The 16,989-nt window shown below is 35.7% G+C and overlaps 1 protein-coding gene across 1 annotated transcript; it reads left to right on the top strand.

The window, feature by feature from the left end:
* The first annotated feature begins 9,539 nt into the window (after positions 1–9,539).
* On the top strand, positions 9,540–10,918 carry LOC147563733 (major latex protein 15-like). Its single transcript, XM_086640184.1, has 2 exons — positions 9,540–9,819; positions 10,215–10,918. The coding sequence occupies exons 1-2, from the start codon at positions 9,633–9,635 to the stop codon at positions 10,502–10,504; spliced, it is 477 nt and encodes a 158-aa protein (XP_086496310.1). The 5' UTR covers positions 9,540–9,632; the 3' UTR covers positions 10,505–10,918.
* Positions 10,919–16,989: the final 6,071 nt, after the last annotated feature.

Raw genomic sequence — 16,989 nt, 5'->3', positions numbered from 1 at the left:
TGTTTGTCATGTGTAGAAACAAAAATTGAATTGAGAAGACAGTTCTCCGAAGTTACTTCTATCACTAAGATCGATGATATTGAAGGAGAAGTTCAGGGAAAAAGGAACAAAATTCAGTCAATGGCGGAGGAGGAAGAAGGAAGTAATTTTCCTTCTTCAAATCTAAATCCTAGTCGAGATATAAATCATCAATGTCTGACCAAATTTTATGATTCATATGACATTCCGGGAGACGACATCATTGTTTCGAATCATAAAATTTTACCGCATCAATTATGTCTCACATCACCTCCGTACTCTTATACACCACCACCGTACTCACCACCATATTCACCATCACCTCCATCTTCTTATTATACACCACCACCGTACTATTATTATTCACAACCTCTTATTTCCATTAACCATGAAGAAGTAATAAAAGAAGAAAAAGAAGAGTTTGAACAAGTTGACGAAGTTGATTACAAAGAAGTTGTAGTTAAAGAAGAAGAACAACAAGAAGGTGAAAAAGATGATTCCAACTATAAAGAAGTACTAACAGAGGATGATTCCCTTGATATTAAACATGAAGATCACAACGAAGTTGAAACTGAAGAAGATGAAGATGAATATTCCCCAACAATAGAAGAAGATAATTTTGATTTTATTTGGGATCCAGGAGCTTTGACAGTTTCGACTCCCCATGATCAAACAAACCTTCATTCATTATCATGGGAAAAACCTATTTCGTATTCAAATTATTGTAGTACCCCATGGTCTTTCAATAAACGATCACAACATGATAATGCTACCACTTTTACGAGGTTTAAAGGCAAAATTTCACAAGATAACAGGTATTGGGGAGCTCAACTATATGCAGATAATCAACTAATTTGGCTTGAGACGCTAGCAGATAATGAAGAATTTCGCTATGATCCTTCATCGAGTGATCATAACACAAAGATTGGAGATCATCCCACTTGTGATGTTGACTTTGAATTAGCTTTTGTATTTCATATTTACCCTACTGAAATCTTCTCTGGTAGACAGTTTAAATTCAATCAAATTCATCATGAAAGCAATCTATCAACATCATCGTCGTCTGAAGATTACTGGATGAAGACGAAACGTTTCCTGCTCAAAAATCTGATTACTAACACTGATGCCAATGATAGTTATGTTTTGTTATCTTCTCCATCAACAATTTCTTCATCACAGTATATACTAAGAAGTCAATTGTAAATTCAGTGGAGGAGGAAGGAAAATCAACTGAAACTATTACAAAGATGCCTACATACAAATTAATTGGCAGAGAATCATCATCATCTTCAATGGCTTCATCACATGAAAGTCTTTACTTGAGAAACAGGGAATTAATGAAAGGAGGTGGATGGAGCTTCACCTTACCACACGGGAGGCCAAACATGGGAATATTAATTGGTGTCTCTAACGTGTTCGAGAAAATGCTCCTTAGAAAAATCAATGGGATACTTGTTACATTAATAGAAAAGAGTAATGTGAAGAAAAAGAAAAGTATCTCACCACCAGTTCACTTTTTAGCTTCCGGTGAACACGAAATCGTGTTATATTGGAAGATGATTTTGGAGGTCCGATTTTTCAAAGAGGATATTTTGGTATGTGCAATCTTCTTCATCCCACTAAAAGATGACGGCCGATGTCACAATTTGTTGGATGTTTCTTCACTACTGTGGATTTTACGAATCTCGTCGTGTCAAGGAGACCGGATTATATTGGGTTCGTTAGTCCATCATTGTCTTTTACCGATTGTCTGCAAATTTCGTTCGAAGTGGGAATTACTGATCGCCATGGCGGAATTCAGAGTATACGGGTGGCTCACATTGTTTCCTTCATTGAAACGGTTCGGGACGAACCTTCTGCGGAACCGGGTGCTGATGCAGGCGCACGTCCACGCGTGCCCACGTCCCGATCGGCCACAATAGTGGTCCTAGTTAGTTTAGGATTAGGAAATTACCTTATGTTGGTATTTCTATTATTTAGGAGTTTCAATGTTTTAAGTATCTTTAATATTTAAGAATCCTAGTTTGAGTCTATCTAGGAAAGTCTATTATCCTATTAAAGGAGGTCTAGACTATTTTGATATTGATATTGAAGAGCAAAACCATTGCAGTTAGTCAAGTTTTAGTTTATTTATCGTTTTCTTTACAGTTCTTCGTTTATTTTATTGTTCTTATTTTAATTCCGTTGCGTCTACATCAACCTTACTTTGTTGGGGTCGTGTTATGATGTCTAGGTTTTTTATTGTTTTACCTCTTATGTTTAATAAAAAAAGGTATGTGAACTCATATTTATTTACATCAAGTTTGTTCTTTTTTATGAGAGAAGGATTTAATAAGGATGAAACTACACAACTTGATTTTAATAGAAAAAATGGTGTGGTTTGACAACATAAAATTAGTATTTTGTTAACTTAATTTAGTAAAATGACAAATAAGTTAGTTTGGTAACGTGAAAACTCCTAAACTCAGTTAGTTCATAATTCATTTTATTTTGAAGTTCATTAAGACAACATCACCAATATGCGTGTAGGATGAGATTTAGCAAAGTACAAGTGACTTTTTGCCCTAGGGAAAGCAATGGTAGGCCTACTCAATTGCTACTGGAACAGTTTTTGCGGAACTTTTGTATCAATGTTGTATCTTTTGTTGGACCAATTGTAAACTTATTTATGTCATGAAGGTTTATTCTCGAAAAAAAAAAGATAACATCACCACATGTCAGCCACCACTACGCTTCAACCATCATGATATCATATCTACATTACCACCACCATCACACCTTAACCACGACATTTCAACCACAACCCCTCAACCACCATGATGTCGTGCCTACAGTACCACCGCCATCACACCTTAACCACCACATTTCAACCACAACCCCTCAAGCACCATCAATTTTTTCGACATCATTAGTACTTATATTTGTTGAAATAAAGAAAGAATATGGATCACCAAGATTGTCTCTTATCCTCATCATATTTAAGGAATCAAATATATGGTTTCCTTTACCAAATATATGGTTTCCTTTCATCCAAGAATTACAACCAGTGACAACTTGCCTTCTTTATATAGATCCATTGTACAATAGCATAAATAGAGGTTATTATTCCCTTGTAAAATAAATCAAATCAATACAATTTCCTTTCAATACAATTTTCTTTTCTTAATTCTCTCTTGATAACATGGTATCCGAGCATGGTTTTTAATCTGCTTATCATCTACCCAAACCACAACCAGTCATTACCGAGTCACCATGTCAAATGAAGATAACTCGGGTAATGACCTCACCTTACAACTTGCCAATCTTCTCAAAAATTCCCAACCAAAAAGTCCAAAACTATCCGATAGTTTACAAATCAATCTGAAACTTACCAGTCAAAACTATGCGCTGTGGACCCGGATGATTCGGGTTGCCATAGGCGGAAGGTCAAAAAACTTGCTGAAACATTTAACTTCAAACCCACCAGATCGAAATCATGAAGCTTACGAACAATGGGAACAAGACGACTTAGTCGTTTTTTCATGGTTGATACAGAATATTGAACCAGTACTTGCGGGCAATCTAACCGAGTTTCCCACAGCAAAATCGTTGTGGGATGCTCTGTTGGTCACATATAGCAGTGGTAGAGACAAGTTGCAGACGTTCAACCTTCACGTTAAAGCAAATGACATCAAACAAAATGAAAGTTCCCTTGAAGATTTCTGGATTACACTACAAGGTATTTGGGGTGAGATTGACCGAATCGATCCGAATCCCATGAAGTGTCCAGAAGACATCCAAACCTACTAAAAAATCAGGTCAGAACATAAACTTTTTCAATTTCTAAATGCCCTAAATCGAAAATATGACCCCATTAAAAGGGAAATTCTTCGGTTAGAACCTCTCCTAACTGCAGAAGCAGCCTATGCGGCTGTCCGTAAAGAGGCTGCTCACCAGACCATTCTAGGAGCAATGTCTATTGATGCAGGTAACATAGCAGCTGGTTTGAGTGCCTCCGAAACAGGAATAGGGCTCATAACAAAGGGTCACCGTCGATCCGAGGAAAAAAACCCCGGACCATCAACCAAAGAGGACAAGTCTCACCTTAAGTGTACTCACTGTGGTATGACAAAACATACCAAAGAGCAATGTTTTAAGCTTGTCGGATATCCTGAGTGGTGGTCTGACGGTCACAAAAAAGGAATAAAAAATAATGGTCAAGAAATAGGGAAAGCTTCTTCTGCAGTGGGCAACAATGAAGCCGCCAACACCTATAACAGTGATCGGAACAGTAGTGGATTTGGGGGAATGGCTATGGTGCATGATGAAGAAGAGCATGGGGGGTTCTCAATGTCTACAGGTATTGGGTTTGAGAGAGACATCTCAAAAACCCATTCTCACTCTCTATTTAATTGCAATTTACCTCCTAAAAGTTATATTAGAAGAAGACAAGAACAATCATGGATATTTGATTGCGGAGCCACTGACACCATGAGTTACGAGTTATCAGATTTTGTCACATCAACTAAGCCTACAATCATATATACAAGCAGCGAATGGAGAAACAATGAATGTGAAAAATGGGGGAACAATTGAAATTTCTCCAACGCTTAAACTTTCTAACTGTCTCTATGTTCCCTCCTTGTCACATAAACTCTTATCAATAAGTCATGTGACAAAAGAGTTAAATTGCTCATTCCTCATGCAACCTACCTTTTGTATTTTACAGGATATCAGGACGGGAGCGATTATTGGGCGTGGCACTGAAAGACAAGGGTTGTATTACGTGGATGAGGTGACTCAAAGTGGTACTGCAATGCTTTCTCATGGGACAGCAGAACGTGAAGCCTGGTTATGGCATAGAAGATTGAGGCATCCATCCACGGGTTATTTGCATATTTTATTTCCTAATTTATTTCCTTCCAGTTATAAGACACATTGTGAGACTTGTGTTTTAGCTAAAAGTCATCGAAAAACCTTTAAACCAAGTAACACAAGGGTTGATATACCTTTTTCATTAATCCACTCGGACGTATGGGGTCCAGCTACAGTTATTGGGGGACAAAATCTTCGTTTTTTTGTGATATTTGTGGATGATTGTACACGAATGACCTGGGTGTATCTATTAAAAAATAAGTCTGAAGTTCTTGAGAAATTCAAGATTTTTTACACCATGATCCAAACCCAATTTCAAAAAAACATTCAAATTTTCCGATCAGATAATGAAGGGGAATTTGTTAAAACCGGTATGAAACAATTTTTCCAAACCAAAGGCGTAATTCATCAAACCACCTGCACCCATACTCCCGAACAAAATGGTGTCGCGGAACGAAAAAATCGCATACTGTTAGAAATAACCAGGGCCCTTCTAATTGAATCACATGTTCCCAAACTTTACTGGCCAGAAGCCCTTGCTACGGCCACTTATCTTATTAATCGACTGCCCACTCAAATTCTAAAAACAAAAACCCCATTACAAGTTCTTTCAGAAACCACAAAACTGCCCCCCATTCTTACTCTTGAACCCCGAATTTTTGGATGCACTGTTTTCGTCCATATACCTAAGTCAAACAGAACTAAACTCGATCCATGTGCTGAAAAATGTGTCTTTGTTGGATATGGAGTAGATCAAAAGGGATATCGATGCTACAACCCAAAAACCAGACATATGTTTACCACTATGAACTGTGATTTTCTAGAAACCGAGTATTATTTTGCCTCCCAACACAGTAGCCAAGGGGAGAGTGAATCTTTTGGCACACTGAGTTGGTTGAGATATGTGACATGTGAAGAAGGGAGAAGCCACAGTATCCAAAATGAGTCTCCTCCTTCCACACATACAGAAGTTCCGAATGTCAGTGTCACCCAAGAAATTGCTTCCAACCTGATACCTGAGGTAAGTAATACTACTCCACCTGATCCTAATATTCTACCTGATCCTGTTGAAACTGCTGAGAATATTACTAATGAAACTACAGAAGAAGATGACAATATACAGGAACAGGAAAATTCTCCAACACAAGATACAAGGGGAAGATATGAGTTGCCTCCTAGGTCAAATCGGGGAGTCCCACCTAAAAGATATTCTCTAGAAAAGGAGGCTCGGGGATGTAGATACCCTATTGCTAACATAGCCAAAGGAAATCTTTCCAGGGAAGCCAAGGCGTTCTCCTCATCTCTGTATGTTGAAGAAATTCCTCATAACACTGAACAAGCCTTAAAATCAAAGCACTGGAAAAATGCAATGGAAGAAGAGATGAGAGCCTTGAGAAAAAACAACACGTGGGAAAAATGTGTCTTGCCATCAGGGAAGAAAACAGTTGGATGTCGTTGGGTCTATACAATTAAGTACAAACCCGACGGTACAATCGAAAGATATAAAGCTAGGTTGGTAGCTAAAGGCTACACTCAAACGTACGGGATTGATTACTCGGAAACTTTCTCTCCAGTCGCAAAGATCAATACAATCAGAGTTCTCTTTTCCATAGCAGCAAATAAAGATTGGTCACTTCACCAGTTGGATGTAAAAAATGCTTTCCTTCATGGAGAGCTTAAAGAAGAAGTTTATATGGAAGCTCCACATGGGTTCACAAATAACTTTGGTGAAAGGGAAGTATGCCTTCTAAAAAAATCTCTGTACGGTTTGAAGCAGTCTCCCAGAGCATGGTTTGGCAGATTCACCTTAGCCATGAAGAACTATGGGTTTAAGCAAAGTAACTTTGATCATACATTGTTCTTGAAACAGAGAAACAACCTCATAACCTGTCTAATAATCTATGTTGATGACATGATTATTACAGGTAATGATCATGAAGAAATAGCCAGATTAAAGAAAAACTTGTTTACAGAGTTTGAAATGAAAGACCTTGGGAGACTTAAATACTTTCTTGGAATTGAAGTTCTAAGATCGAAACGGGGAATTTTCATATATCAAAAGAAGTATGTTCTTGATTTACTAGCAGAAGTTGGAATGGTCGATTGCAAACCAGTAGATACTCCTATGATTGTGAACCAAAAGCTCTATATGGAGGAAAAAGCAGAGCTAGCTGACAAAGAAAGATACCAACGAATGGTAGGAAAACTGATATACCTCTCACACACTCGACCTGATATAGCATATGTTGTAGGAGTGGTAAGTCAATTTATGCATCAGCCCCAGAGTGCTCATATGGATGCAGTCTTAAGAATTCTAAGATATCTCAAAGGAACAGCTGGTCATGGAGTCTTGTTCAGACCTATTGGGCATCTAGAAACTCAATTATACACTGATGCAGATTGGGCAGGAGATAAAGGCAATCGAAGGTCAACGTCAGGATACTTTACCCTGGTTGGTGGAAATCTCGTGACTTGGAGAAGCAAAAAACAAAAGGTAGTGGCTCTTTCAAGTGCTGAAGCTGAATTCAGAGGGATAGCAAGGGGGTTAACTGAAGTACTATGGGTGCGAAATCTCTTAACTGAGATAGGATATCCACCACAAGAAACTAGCAAGATTATAAGTGATAATGAAGCAGCCATCCAAATTTCAGAGAACCCAGTACAACATGATCGAACGAAGCACATAGAGGTAGATCGACACTTCATCAAAGAGAAGCTGGAAGCAAAGATCATTACCCTACCCTTTGTGCGATCAGAAAACCAACTTGCTGATATTTTAACAAAATCAGTTAATGAAAGAATCCTTCACAATTGTCTGGACAAGTTGAATTTTGGAAATCCCACAATTCAACTTGAGGGGGAGTGTTGAAATAAAGAAAGAATATGGATCACCAAGATTGTCTCTTATCCTCATCATATTTAAGGAATCAAATATATGGTTTCCTTTACCAAATATATGGTTTCCTTTCATCCAAGAATTACAACCAGTGACAACTTGCCTTCTTTATATAGATCCATTGTACAATAGCATAAATAGAGGTTATTATTCCCTTGTAAAATAAATCAAATCAATACAATTTCCTTTCAATACAATTTTCTTTTCTTAATTCTCTCTTGATAACAATATTACCACGCCGACCATACCTCCACTAGAACACAAAACCACCGCCACCGCGATTACCTTGACCACAACCTCACAAACACATCCACCACCACCATCTGTATATCACCGTTGTAATCCGAAAATCCTAATTTAATTAAAATCAAAGGTGTCCGTAAGAAAAAAAAAAAAACCATTAGAATTAAAAAGCTGTACTAACTTAGAATTTTTTGACTTGTAAGTAACTATTTTGCTGATTTTTTACTTTATAAAAGCAAGAAGATTTATAGTAGAAGTAGAACATCTTTTATTTTAATTTACTTGCCAAACCACACCTAAGGGCAGGGGATGATCAATAGATCATATTTGTGAAGTTTCACGTAGACACCTCGAGCAAGGATGGAAAGGGCTAAAAACGTAAGGCTACTCCATTTATAATCCGATCAACGGTTTTCATCATCAGATCAACATTCTCTTTCTTGATGAATTTTTCACTCTCTTGATGGACAATATATTTCTATTTAAGCTTAGAGTAAGTATGCTATTTTAACATTTTCTTACTTTTTTTCTTTTTATCATTTTTCTTTGCACCTCAAACTCCAAGGGGCATACAGAGTTTTGTACTTGACCAAGACTCCACGACACTAGTCTGCATAGATTAAAAGTTTCAACACTTGCTAAGCTTAAACATGCACCTATAACTCAAATCTTTAGATTTTTTTTTGTTGAAATATCCATAAGATTAAATCAGTAAGCTATTAAAATACTCAAACCTTTAGATGTTCTTCCGAGTGATGTGACATTATTACATTGACACTAAATTTTATAGTAGTCGAGGAATCTTAAGACTTATTAAGATAATTAATAAGAAAATCACAAAAATTTCATAGAAATTCGACTTTATTTGGAGCTCTTAAACTGTCTTATAGAGTATAATGTATGTAAAGGATAGATAACCTAAAACAAAAATTTAAGTTATCTCACAGGACTAGTCCTTGATATACTCTCGAAATTCTTCAACAAAATCCCACGGATATCTCACGGAGGAAAATATATGGAAAGGGGAAGAACAAGTACATATGCCCCATGGGTTAGCTGGCTAGGGCAGCTCATCACAATTTTCAATGGAGTTAATTGGGGTGCATTTGTTGCAATCAAACAAATAAAATAATGAACAGTGAGATATTGTTTGCTCCAAAATGAGTAGAACTCCCACCAAAATCTGAAAGGTGGTTTGTTTTACCCGACTAATCCACGGCCGAAATGTAGCCGTCCAGGGCGTCCAGCTCATATTTCGGCCCATATTTTTGGCACACATCATGTTTGAATAATTAAACAACTCTCGGCTTTAAGCCTGTTTCATGTTGTTAAGTTTTAGACCTCTTTCATTAATGGTTTAACTTAGGCGAGTATCATGTTTATTTCATCTTCATGATGTATCATTCTTATGTAACGACTAATGTCTTCGTAGTCGATTTCTCAACAAAAAAAAAATTAATCAACTTAACTATATCCTACCTCTGTTTTTTCCCTATATATATATGTAAACCTATTCCCATTCTCTAATATCCTTACTTATCAGCAAATAGATAATAATCAAACCATTATATTTGCAGTTTCTATAGAGATTTAGAAGGAGAAAAGGTGAGAAGAGTAAAAGATGGTAATTGAGAAACTTGTGGTAGAAAACGAGGTGGAATGTTCAGCTGACAAGCTCTACAATTTATGGAAAGATGATGTTCATGAAATACCACTGCATATTCCTCAGTTCTTTAAAAGCGTTGAAATTCTTGAAGGCGAACATGGAACTGATGTTGAGCCAATCAAATTCTGGCATTATGAAATTGGTAAGCCTATAGTTAGTTACTAATGTCAGTATGTCACATATCGTTAGTATCCGTACCCAAATTTCAAAAATTACTATATTTTCTTGAATAACAACATATATATATATACCAAGGGAAATGATAAAGTTACAAAAGATTTTGACAAAAAAAGGTTCCCAGCTGATGTGGTGGGTGTGGTTTCAAACTTTGACCAAATCTAGGCCGTTGAGAGATGAAAATCACAACCGCCACATCAGCTGGGAACTTTTTTTTGTCAAAATCTTTTGTGATTCTAGCATCTCTCTATATACCAAATATTGAGGTTCTCATGGAGATGCACTAGTTTCCTAATATTTGAGGGTTTACTAGACAGTTTTGTTTCGTAGTAATAACTATTGAACTTTTTTTTTTCGTAGAGGGGAGACTTTTAAATGTCAAGGAAAAGACATTGGTGGACGATGAGAATAGAACTATAACTCACATAGGCTTGGGTGGAGATATCTTGAATCACTACAAGAGCTTCAATGCCATATTCAGTGTGACTCCAAGACTAGTTGATGCTCAAGAAAACGGAAGCTTGGCTAAATGGATCGTTGAGTATGAAAGGAAAGATGAAAATGATCCTCATCCAACCGATTATTTAGCCTTCTTTGAGCAGGTCACGATAGATCTTAGTACTGAAGTACATGCCAAAACGACTGCTTAAAATACTTATTTATTAGAGAGATGCTAGAATCACAAAAGATTTTGACAAAAAAAAGTTCCCAGCTGATGTGGCGGTTGTGATTTTCATCTCTCAACGGCCTAGATTTGGTCAAAGTTTGAAACCACACCCGCCACATCAGCTGGGAACCTTTTTTTGTCAAAATCTTTTGTAACTTTATCATTTCCCTATTTATTATGGATCGGTGTTGTATGAATAATTGAGGCCGCTATTATCTGCCCGTGTATGCATAGGCGAATGCGGTTAAGTGGGTATGTTGTTTGCGAATAATCTCTTGTAATATTGCAGCTTCATGTTAAGCCATCTTCATTTGTTCATGCTTGGATGTGATGTTTGGGTTTGCAAATGTTATTGTAATTGTGTTTTTAGTAATAAATGTGGTTGGATTACTATTTACTCCTTTAGTTAACTTTTTTCATGGATATACTCAGGGGCGGACCTACGTAGGGGCCTGTGGGGTCACGTGCCCCCACAGGCCCGAAACTTATTTCAAATAGGCCTTGAGTAGTTATAGATTTAAATAGCATTTAGAAAGAACAACTAACTTAATGCTACCAGTATAGACAACTATCTTGCCTTGGCTCAGTGGAACGTGATATGGATGTGCGCATCACAGGTTGGTAGTTCGACTCTCTCAACTTGCCAATTCTTTGTGCCCTTTTTCTTTTTTGTAATTAGTTAACATTTGAGTCCTATATTACGTTCTTTCGACCCTTATTTTCAAATCAGTTCTTTTTTGAGTCTTTTCTCTTTATAAATTCGACGTTTACTTTGGTTAACTTCGTTAGAGTCATTTTTCTCAATAATTTTACGTTTTGTTTTTTTGTTTCATTTTCTTATATGCGTACATATATATATGTATATCTTTGATTCTCTTTGTGATTTGATCTTGATTTCCATTAACTTTGTTAGACTCATTTTTCTCTATATTATTATGTCTTCTTCTTTATTTCATTTTCTTATATACGTATATATTATATTTTTTTTTTTTTTTGTTAAACCAACGTATATATTATACTTCTTATTATTTTTTCTTAACCTCAGTCTATAATCTCTTTCATTTACTCCTTTAAAAACGTAAAATGTGGTGAACATGTTGCAAGACATAAAGCGCTCTCTTTCGAAATAAGATTTACACTACTATTTTTTTTTATAATTCGAATGTATATGAGATTAATTCTTTATACTGAGAATATAGTCAATGCAACTCACAAAGAAGTTAAGGAGGCGAGTTGGTTCAGAGGTATAACTAATACAATAAAAATAGCACTCGCTTGAACTTCACCTAAAAATGTTGAATAATTTAAAGTTTTTTATTCTAACTAATGGTGCCCCCAGAAAGGAAAATTTCTGGGTCCGCCACTGGATATACTTCTTTTACAAATAGGTAAGCAGAACGTCTACCCTTGATATTGGTTTGTTTGCGCAGGATCTTCAAATTAAATTCTTGAGCCCAACTCTCCTAAATGTTTGGCCTCTACGTTCCACAATTCGATGGTTCAAGAGAAAGATGAATAAGAGCAAAATGGAAAGAGAGGAAATAAAGAAGATATAAATAAAATATTAAAGAGAAAAATAAATAATAAAAATCGAAGACAAATTAGCAAGAAATTGACAGCTTATCTGTCAGGAGGATCATTTCATAATAATTGTATAACATACTGAGCTCAATAATAGCTACCATAAAAACAACTCACATTGACAATTTCTCTTCATGTCACCCATTTTCATTTTCTTTAAGAAATGTCAATAACTACCTATAGACATATACGAAGTGTAGCTTAAAAAAACAATATCAAACTGTGTGAGAATCAAATCCAGGGCATGTCTGTTATCGCTTCAATTTCTTCGTAAATATCTTCAACATGTCCCTTTGACATTGATTGAATGGTTGAATTTTGTTATCTAACAGAACAATAATAGTAATTAGAGATACATGTGGCGCATGTATATATATATTTATATATGCTAATTTGCCCAAAAAGTTATTTCCAAATTATTTATTGCACTGCCCTGCCCTGCCCTGCCCTGCCTTCTTTTTTCTTTTTTATATACATGTTAAATATATGGCATACGACTTAGTACAAGGCTTCAAAAAAGTCACACGAAAGAAAAAGAGGGAAAAAATATTAGTGAAACCAATTGTAATATTAAGCTTTTACGGCGCTCACAATCTAAGTCTATGTTTTCATGCGTTAAGTAACCAAATAACAATCAGTTTTGTTTCAACAAAAAAAAAGTAACCAAATAACACAAAATCGAGTTAGCAAAGTTAGAATATGGAAAAGGAGAGATGCTACAATGACTTAGAGGATGACATAAAGACGTGGAGTACACTAAAAAACACTAAAAGACAAAGTTTTTTCAAAGTTTAACTACCGTGGGGACCGCTTTTGTTTCCAAATGAGGAAACATGTCATCCTCTAAGTACCAAATTCTAAGTCACTCTATCATCTATGGAAAAATCAAAGTCCCGCTAAGATATTTATTATTAAAATATTAATTGCATGTTAGAGGATAAAGTAATTTGGCAGATCATCTCTCTCTAAAGAACTTTTCCCTACCAATATAGAATTACAATAGTGATCGACACGAATGGCAATAAAATGATTGTGTGGGGTCTTATGATAGATAACAGATAGCCAGTTAGAGAAACTCGCCATCAATATTAAATGAATAATGGAGTTAGTAAGTATATATATATATATATATATATATATATATATATATATATATATATATATATATATATATATCGAAGTTATCTATATTACCCACCATTCTTCTCCCTTTTCATAACACGAATAGGAATATGCAACAATTACTTAGAAGATTACTTAGAGATGACATAATGACTCATTGTTCACTAAAAGACAAAGTGTTTTCAAGGTCTGAAAAAGAGAGAGAGAGAGAGAGAGAGATGTAAGGAAAGGGATGGAAAGAGAGAGAGAAAGATGAAGGAGAGAGAAAAGGAAGAGAGAGAGTTGTTGCCGGCAGAGAGTCGCTGGCAAAAAACCGGCCGACAACACTCTGTCAGCAGGCAGCAACAAGTAATGGTGTGTTTGGTTAAAAAAATTTAGTTTTTCACTCTTTAAAATTTTACACTTCGGATATTTTTTTATTTTCCTAAATCGCCCACCTTTCTCTTCATTACATATTGAAAACCTAGGGGTAATTTTCATTTTCTATAACAAATGTCAATAACTAACTATAGAAATACGTCTATAGCTTTCAAAAAATAAAAACAGTAGCAAATTTAGTGAGGATCAAACCCATGATCTTTGGGGCATGTCACCTTCAGTTTAATCACTTCAATTTCTTCGAAAATATCTTCAACATATCCCATTGACATTGATTGAATAGTTGAATTATTGTTTCCTAAGAGAGAATAGTAGCTAAAGATATATCTAGCACGTGTATCATGGTATATGCAGATTTGTCTAAAAAAAACTTATTTCCAAATCATATATTGCACCACTTGCCTTTATCTTTGTTGTTTCTCTGGTATTATGAAAAACCAGTATTCTTTCTTCCTGTTTTAATAAAAACAAGGATACACCTTATTGTGTCTTTTTGAAATAAATTCAGAGATAATTTTTATGTTTAAAAAATGATACTGTATTTAAACAGATTAAAAAATAAAAAACCAGTATAATTAAAATAAAGATAATTAAAAGGTTAGAGAGAGAAAAAAGCCGAGTCCAGTTGTCTCTTTCCTTAAGACAGTGAACACCCTGGTATTAGTACTAAAACCAGTCAGATGTTTGTCTCCCATGATACAACGGTTATACCTTTCAGGATGACGACTAAGAGTACTTCGTTTTTCTGAAAGCGTGCGGACTTCGAACAAGCAGTAAGAACCAAAAGAAAATGACTTCTTAAAACTCTAAATGCTCAATGAACTTTTAATGCTAAAAAATTTTGTGTTTTGTTTGCTGGATTCTGTTTGGTATTTATAGGAGTATTGGTGACACTTCAGACAGGTGCCTATAGACGAATGGATGCTTCCCAACAGTCATATTTGTCTGTTGGTTTTCGGGTGCCATCTTGACCGTCAGATCTCAACGGATCTATCAAGATCTCGCGCCTTGAACGGCTACCGTTAGATCATCAACGGATCTATCTTAAGGGCGACAATCATCCTAACCGTTGGATCAAATCTATGACCATAAAATCAAAGGCTCCAATCGCTCCTCGCGACGATGCGTACGTGCGAAGTGCGGGCGGGCGCCTCAAAAGCGCCCTAAACGCCCATTAGTCCATGCCGCGCGTGCGCATGCGTGGTGTAAACCACGCGAAACACCTTTTTATTTCAACCAACATACCATAAATATATGGAAGATTCTATTTAAGGAAATAAAACATTTCCATCATCATAAATGTGGTACTAACTCAAAATCCCGGTTTAGAATTAATGGTACCCATACCAAACTAATTTTGTAGTAACTCACTCATATAGAATCAGATTGGGACAAAATTTGAGTCTAAATTCAAGAGCTCGACGAGACGAATCCAACGAGACATCTTTCTCGAGATTTTGATGAATATAGGTACATCAAATTAAGGAAAACCCGGTCCAGCTGCTTTTGACCTAGGTACCGATTCCAACAATCTTTTCTTCCTCTATACAGGTTAAATACAAAGGATACGACTTGGTACAAGCTAAGGCTTTACAAAATTCGAAAAAAAACAATTAGGATAGAAAAAGTATCAACGCCAAATGTAATATTAAACGTGTACCAAGCTCATGATCTATGGATCTAAAGTAACGAAATAAAACAAAACCGAGTTAGCCTAGTTAGAACATGAAGAAATCCAAATTGTGTTTATATTTACATGTCAAATGATAGAGTTGTTGTCAATTCATTTCTCTATATCTAAAGAGTTTTTCTTGCTAATATCTTCCAAAGAATGTGATTCTTACTGAGTTACAATAGTTATCACTGAAATGGTGATAAAAATTATTGTTTGAGATCCTATGGTTGGTGACAGATAGCCAGTTAGAGAAACTCGCGATCAATACTAAATGTTCAACTGAGTTAATAAGGGCATATATATATATATAAATATCTTATCTTGAATAGCTAGAAAAGATCGACAACACAAATGTGATGTGGGTTGCACCATCAACATGTCCTATCTATTTTATTTTATTTATTTTGTTTAAAGGTCCTATTAATTTTATGTTTATAATATAATAAACTTATCTATATTCACCCACCATTCCTCTCCCTTCTCATAATACAAATAATCATATTCAAACTTGCATTTCTAAGGGATAATTTAGAAAAAGAAAAAGGGAAAAAAAGGGATAAAGATGATTGAACATATAACATCAGAGAACATGTGACTTCATTTTACTTGGGTTGTCCTTAACTTCAGTTAGTTTTATGCGTGCATCACGATAACTAATAGTATCGGTAAAAATTGATTTTATAAGTATGCCATTTTCATGGGCAATTTAAGGAAAAGAGAATCCCAACCCCAATCACCTCCTAGATTCGGAATTCTCTTCTGAAGAAATCATGTTCATCAGCTGGGAATGAGATGTCGGGTGCATCAAATGTGTTCCAAACAAGAACTAGGGTATGTGATTGCAGGTATTGCCGTATTGGTCGGGTACTTGAGAATCGGTCGCTTGGAGAAAACCCCTGGCCTCCCAAGTTTGTACTACCCCAACTCCCAAATTCTCTTGAGTTTGTGCACTCACTTGGACCTATGTTTTGCTAAACTCAGCCTACAAAATTAAGAAGGAAAAGGTAAACTTGAAAATTGTAGTTGTATAAATAAGAGAGTTTGGTTAATTAAGGTTGTTGTTACAACTTACAACGTTTACCCAACTCAAAATAATTGCAAATAAGTTGAAAAGACTCTAACTAGAGTGTCCTTTTCTCATACGCGTGTACTATGTCTATGTATGCCCATCGGCCTCACACTCAATCCTGACTCTAACACCATGTTAAGTTTATGTCTATCAAAATCAATTAGCATTGAATGTGACAATATTATATTTCTATGGTTACTGAAGTACAACTTTTTCTGCAGATACTATTCCCACATGCATGTTTCCCTCATAGTTTTTTGAAATTATGGTTATTATTAACTGAGGGCGAGGGAAATAGCACCGAAAAAAACCGAAATTTATAACTATAAATAGTATCATTAGGATATAATAGTACACGAGAGTATGACAGACGAGAAATTCTATTCATCCCTCCATTTTGGTCCTTCCCCCATCCCTCCGCCAATGTGGTAGCATACCACTTGAGTGTGAAGCAATTGGAGGGAGAATTGTGAGAAAATATACTCCAGTGATATGTCGCCACATCGATAGAGGGTTGGAGGAAGGACCAAAATGGAGGGATAAATAGAATTTTTTATCCTAAAAATAAATAATAATTTGTTAAAAAAAAGCGTGAAGAACACCAACTACTGAGAATAACTAAAGAATAAATAAAACCCTACTA

Source organism: Eschscholzia californica, unplaced genomic scaffold, assembly GCF_041429995.1.
Source record: "Eschscholzia californica isolate CP2 unplaced genomic scaffold, dmEscCali1.0.p SCAF_1, whole genome shotgun sequence".
NCBI classification, from domain to species: Eukaryota; Viridiplantae; Streptophyta; class Magnoliopsida; order Ranunculales; family Papaveraceae; genus Eschscholzia; species Eschscholzia californica.
Note: the sequence above shows the minus strand (reverse complement) of the source record. Positions and strands in the feature narration are given on the sequence as shown.

What these genes read in the sequence shown, in the direction of transcription:
- LOC147563733 (XM_086640184.1), top strand. Translation starts at nt 9,633, where the DNA reads ATGGTAATTGAGAAACTTGTGGTAGAAAACGAGGTGGAATGTTCAGCT. An exon ending in ATTCTGGCATTATGAAATTG is followed by an intron (nt 9,820 to 10,214) that starts GTAAGCCTATAG and finishes TTTTTTTCGTAG; the next exon opens with AGGGGAGACTTTTAAATGTC.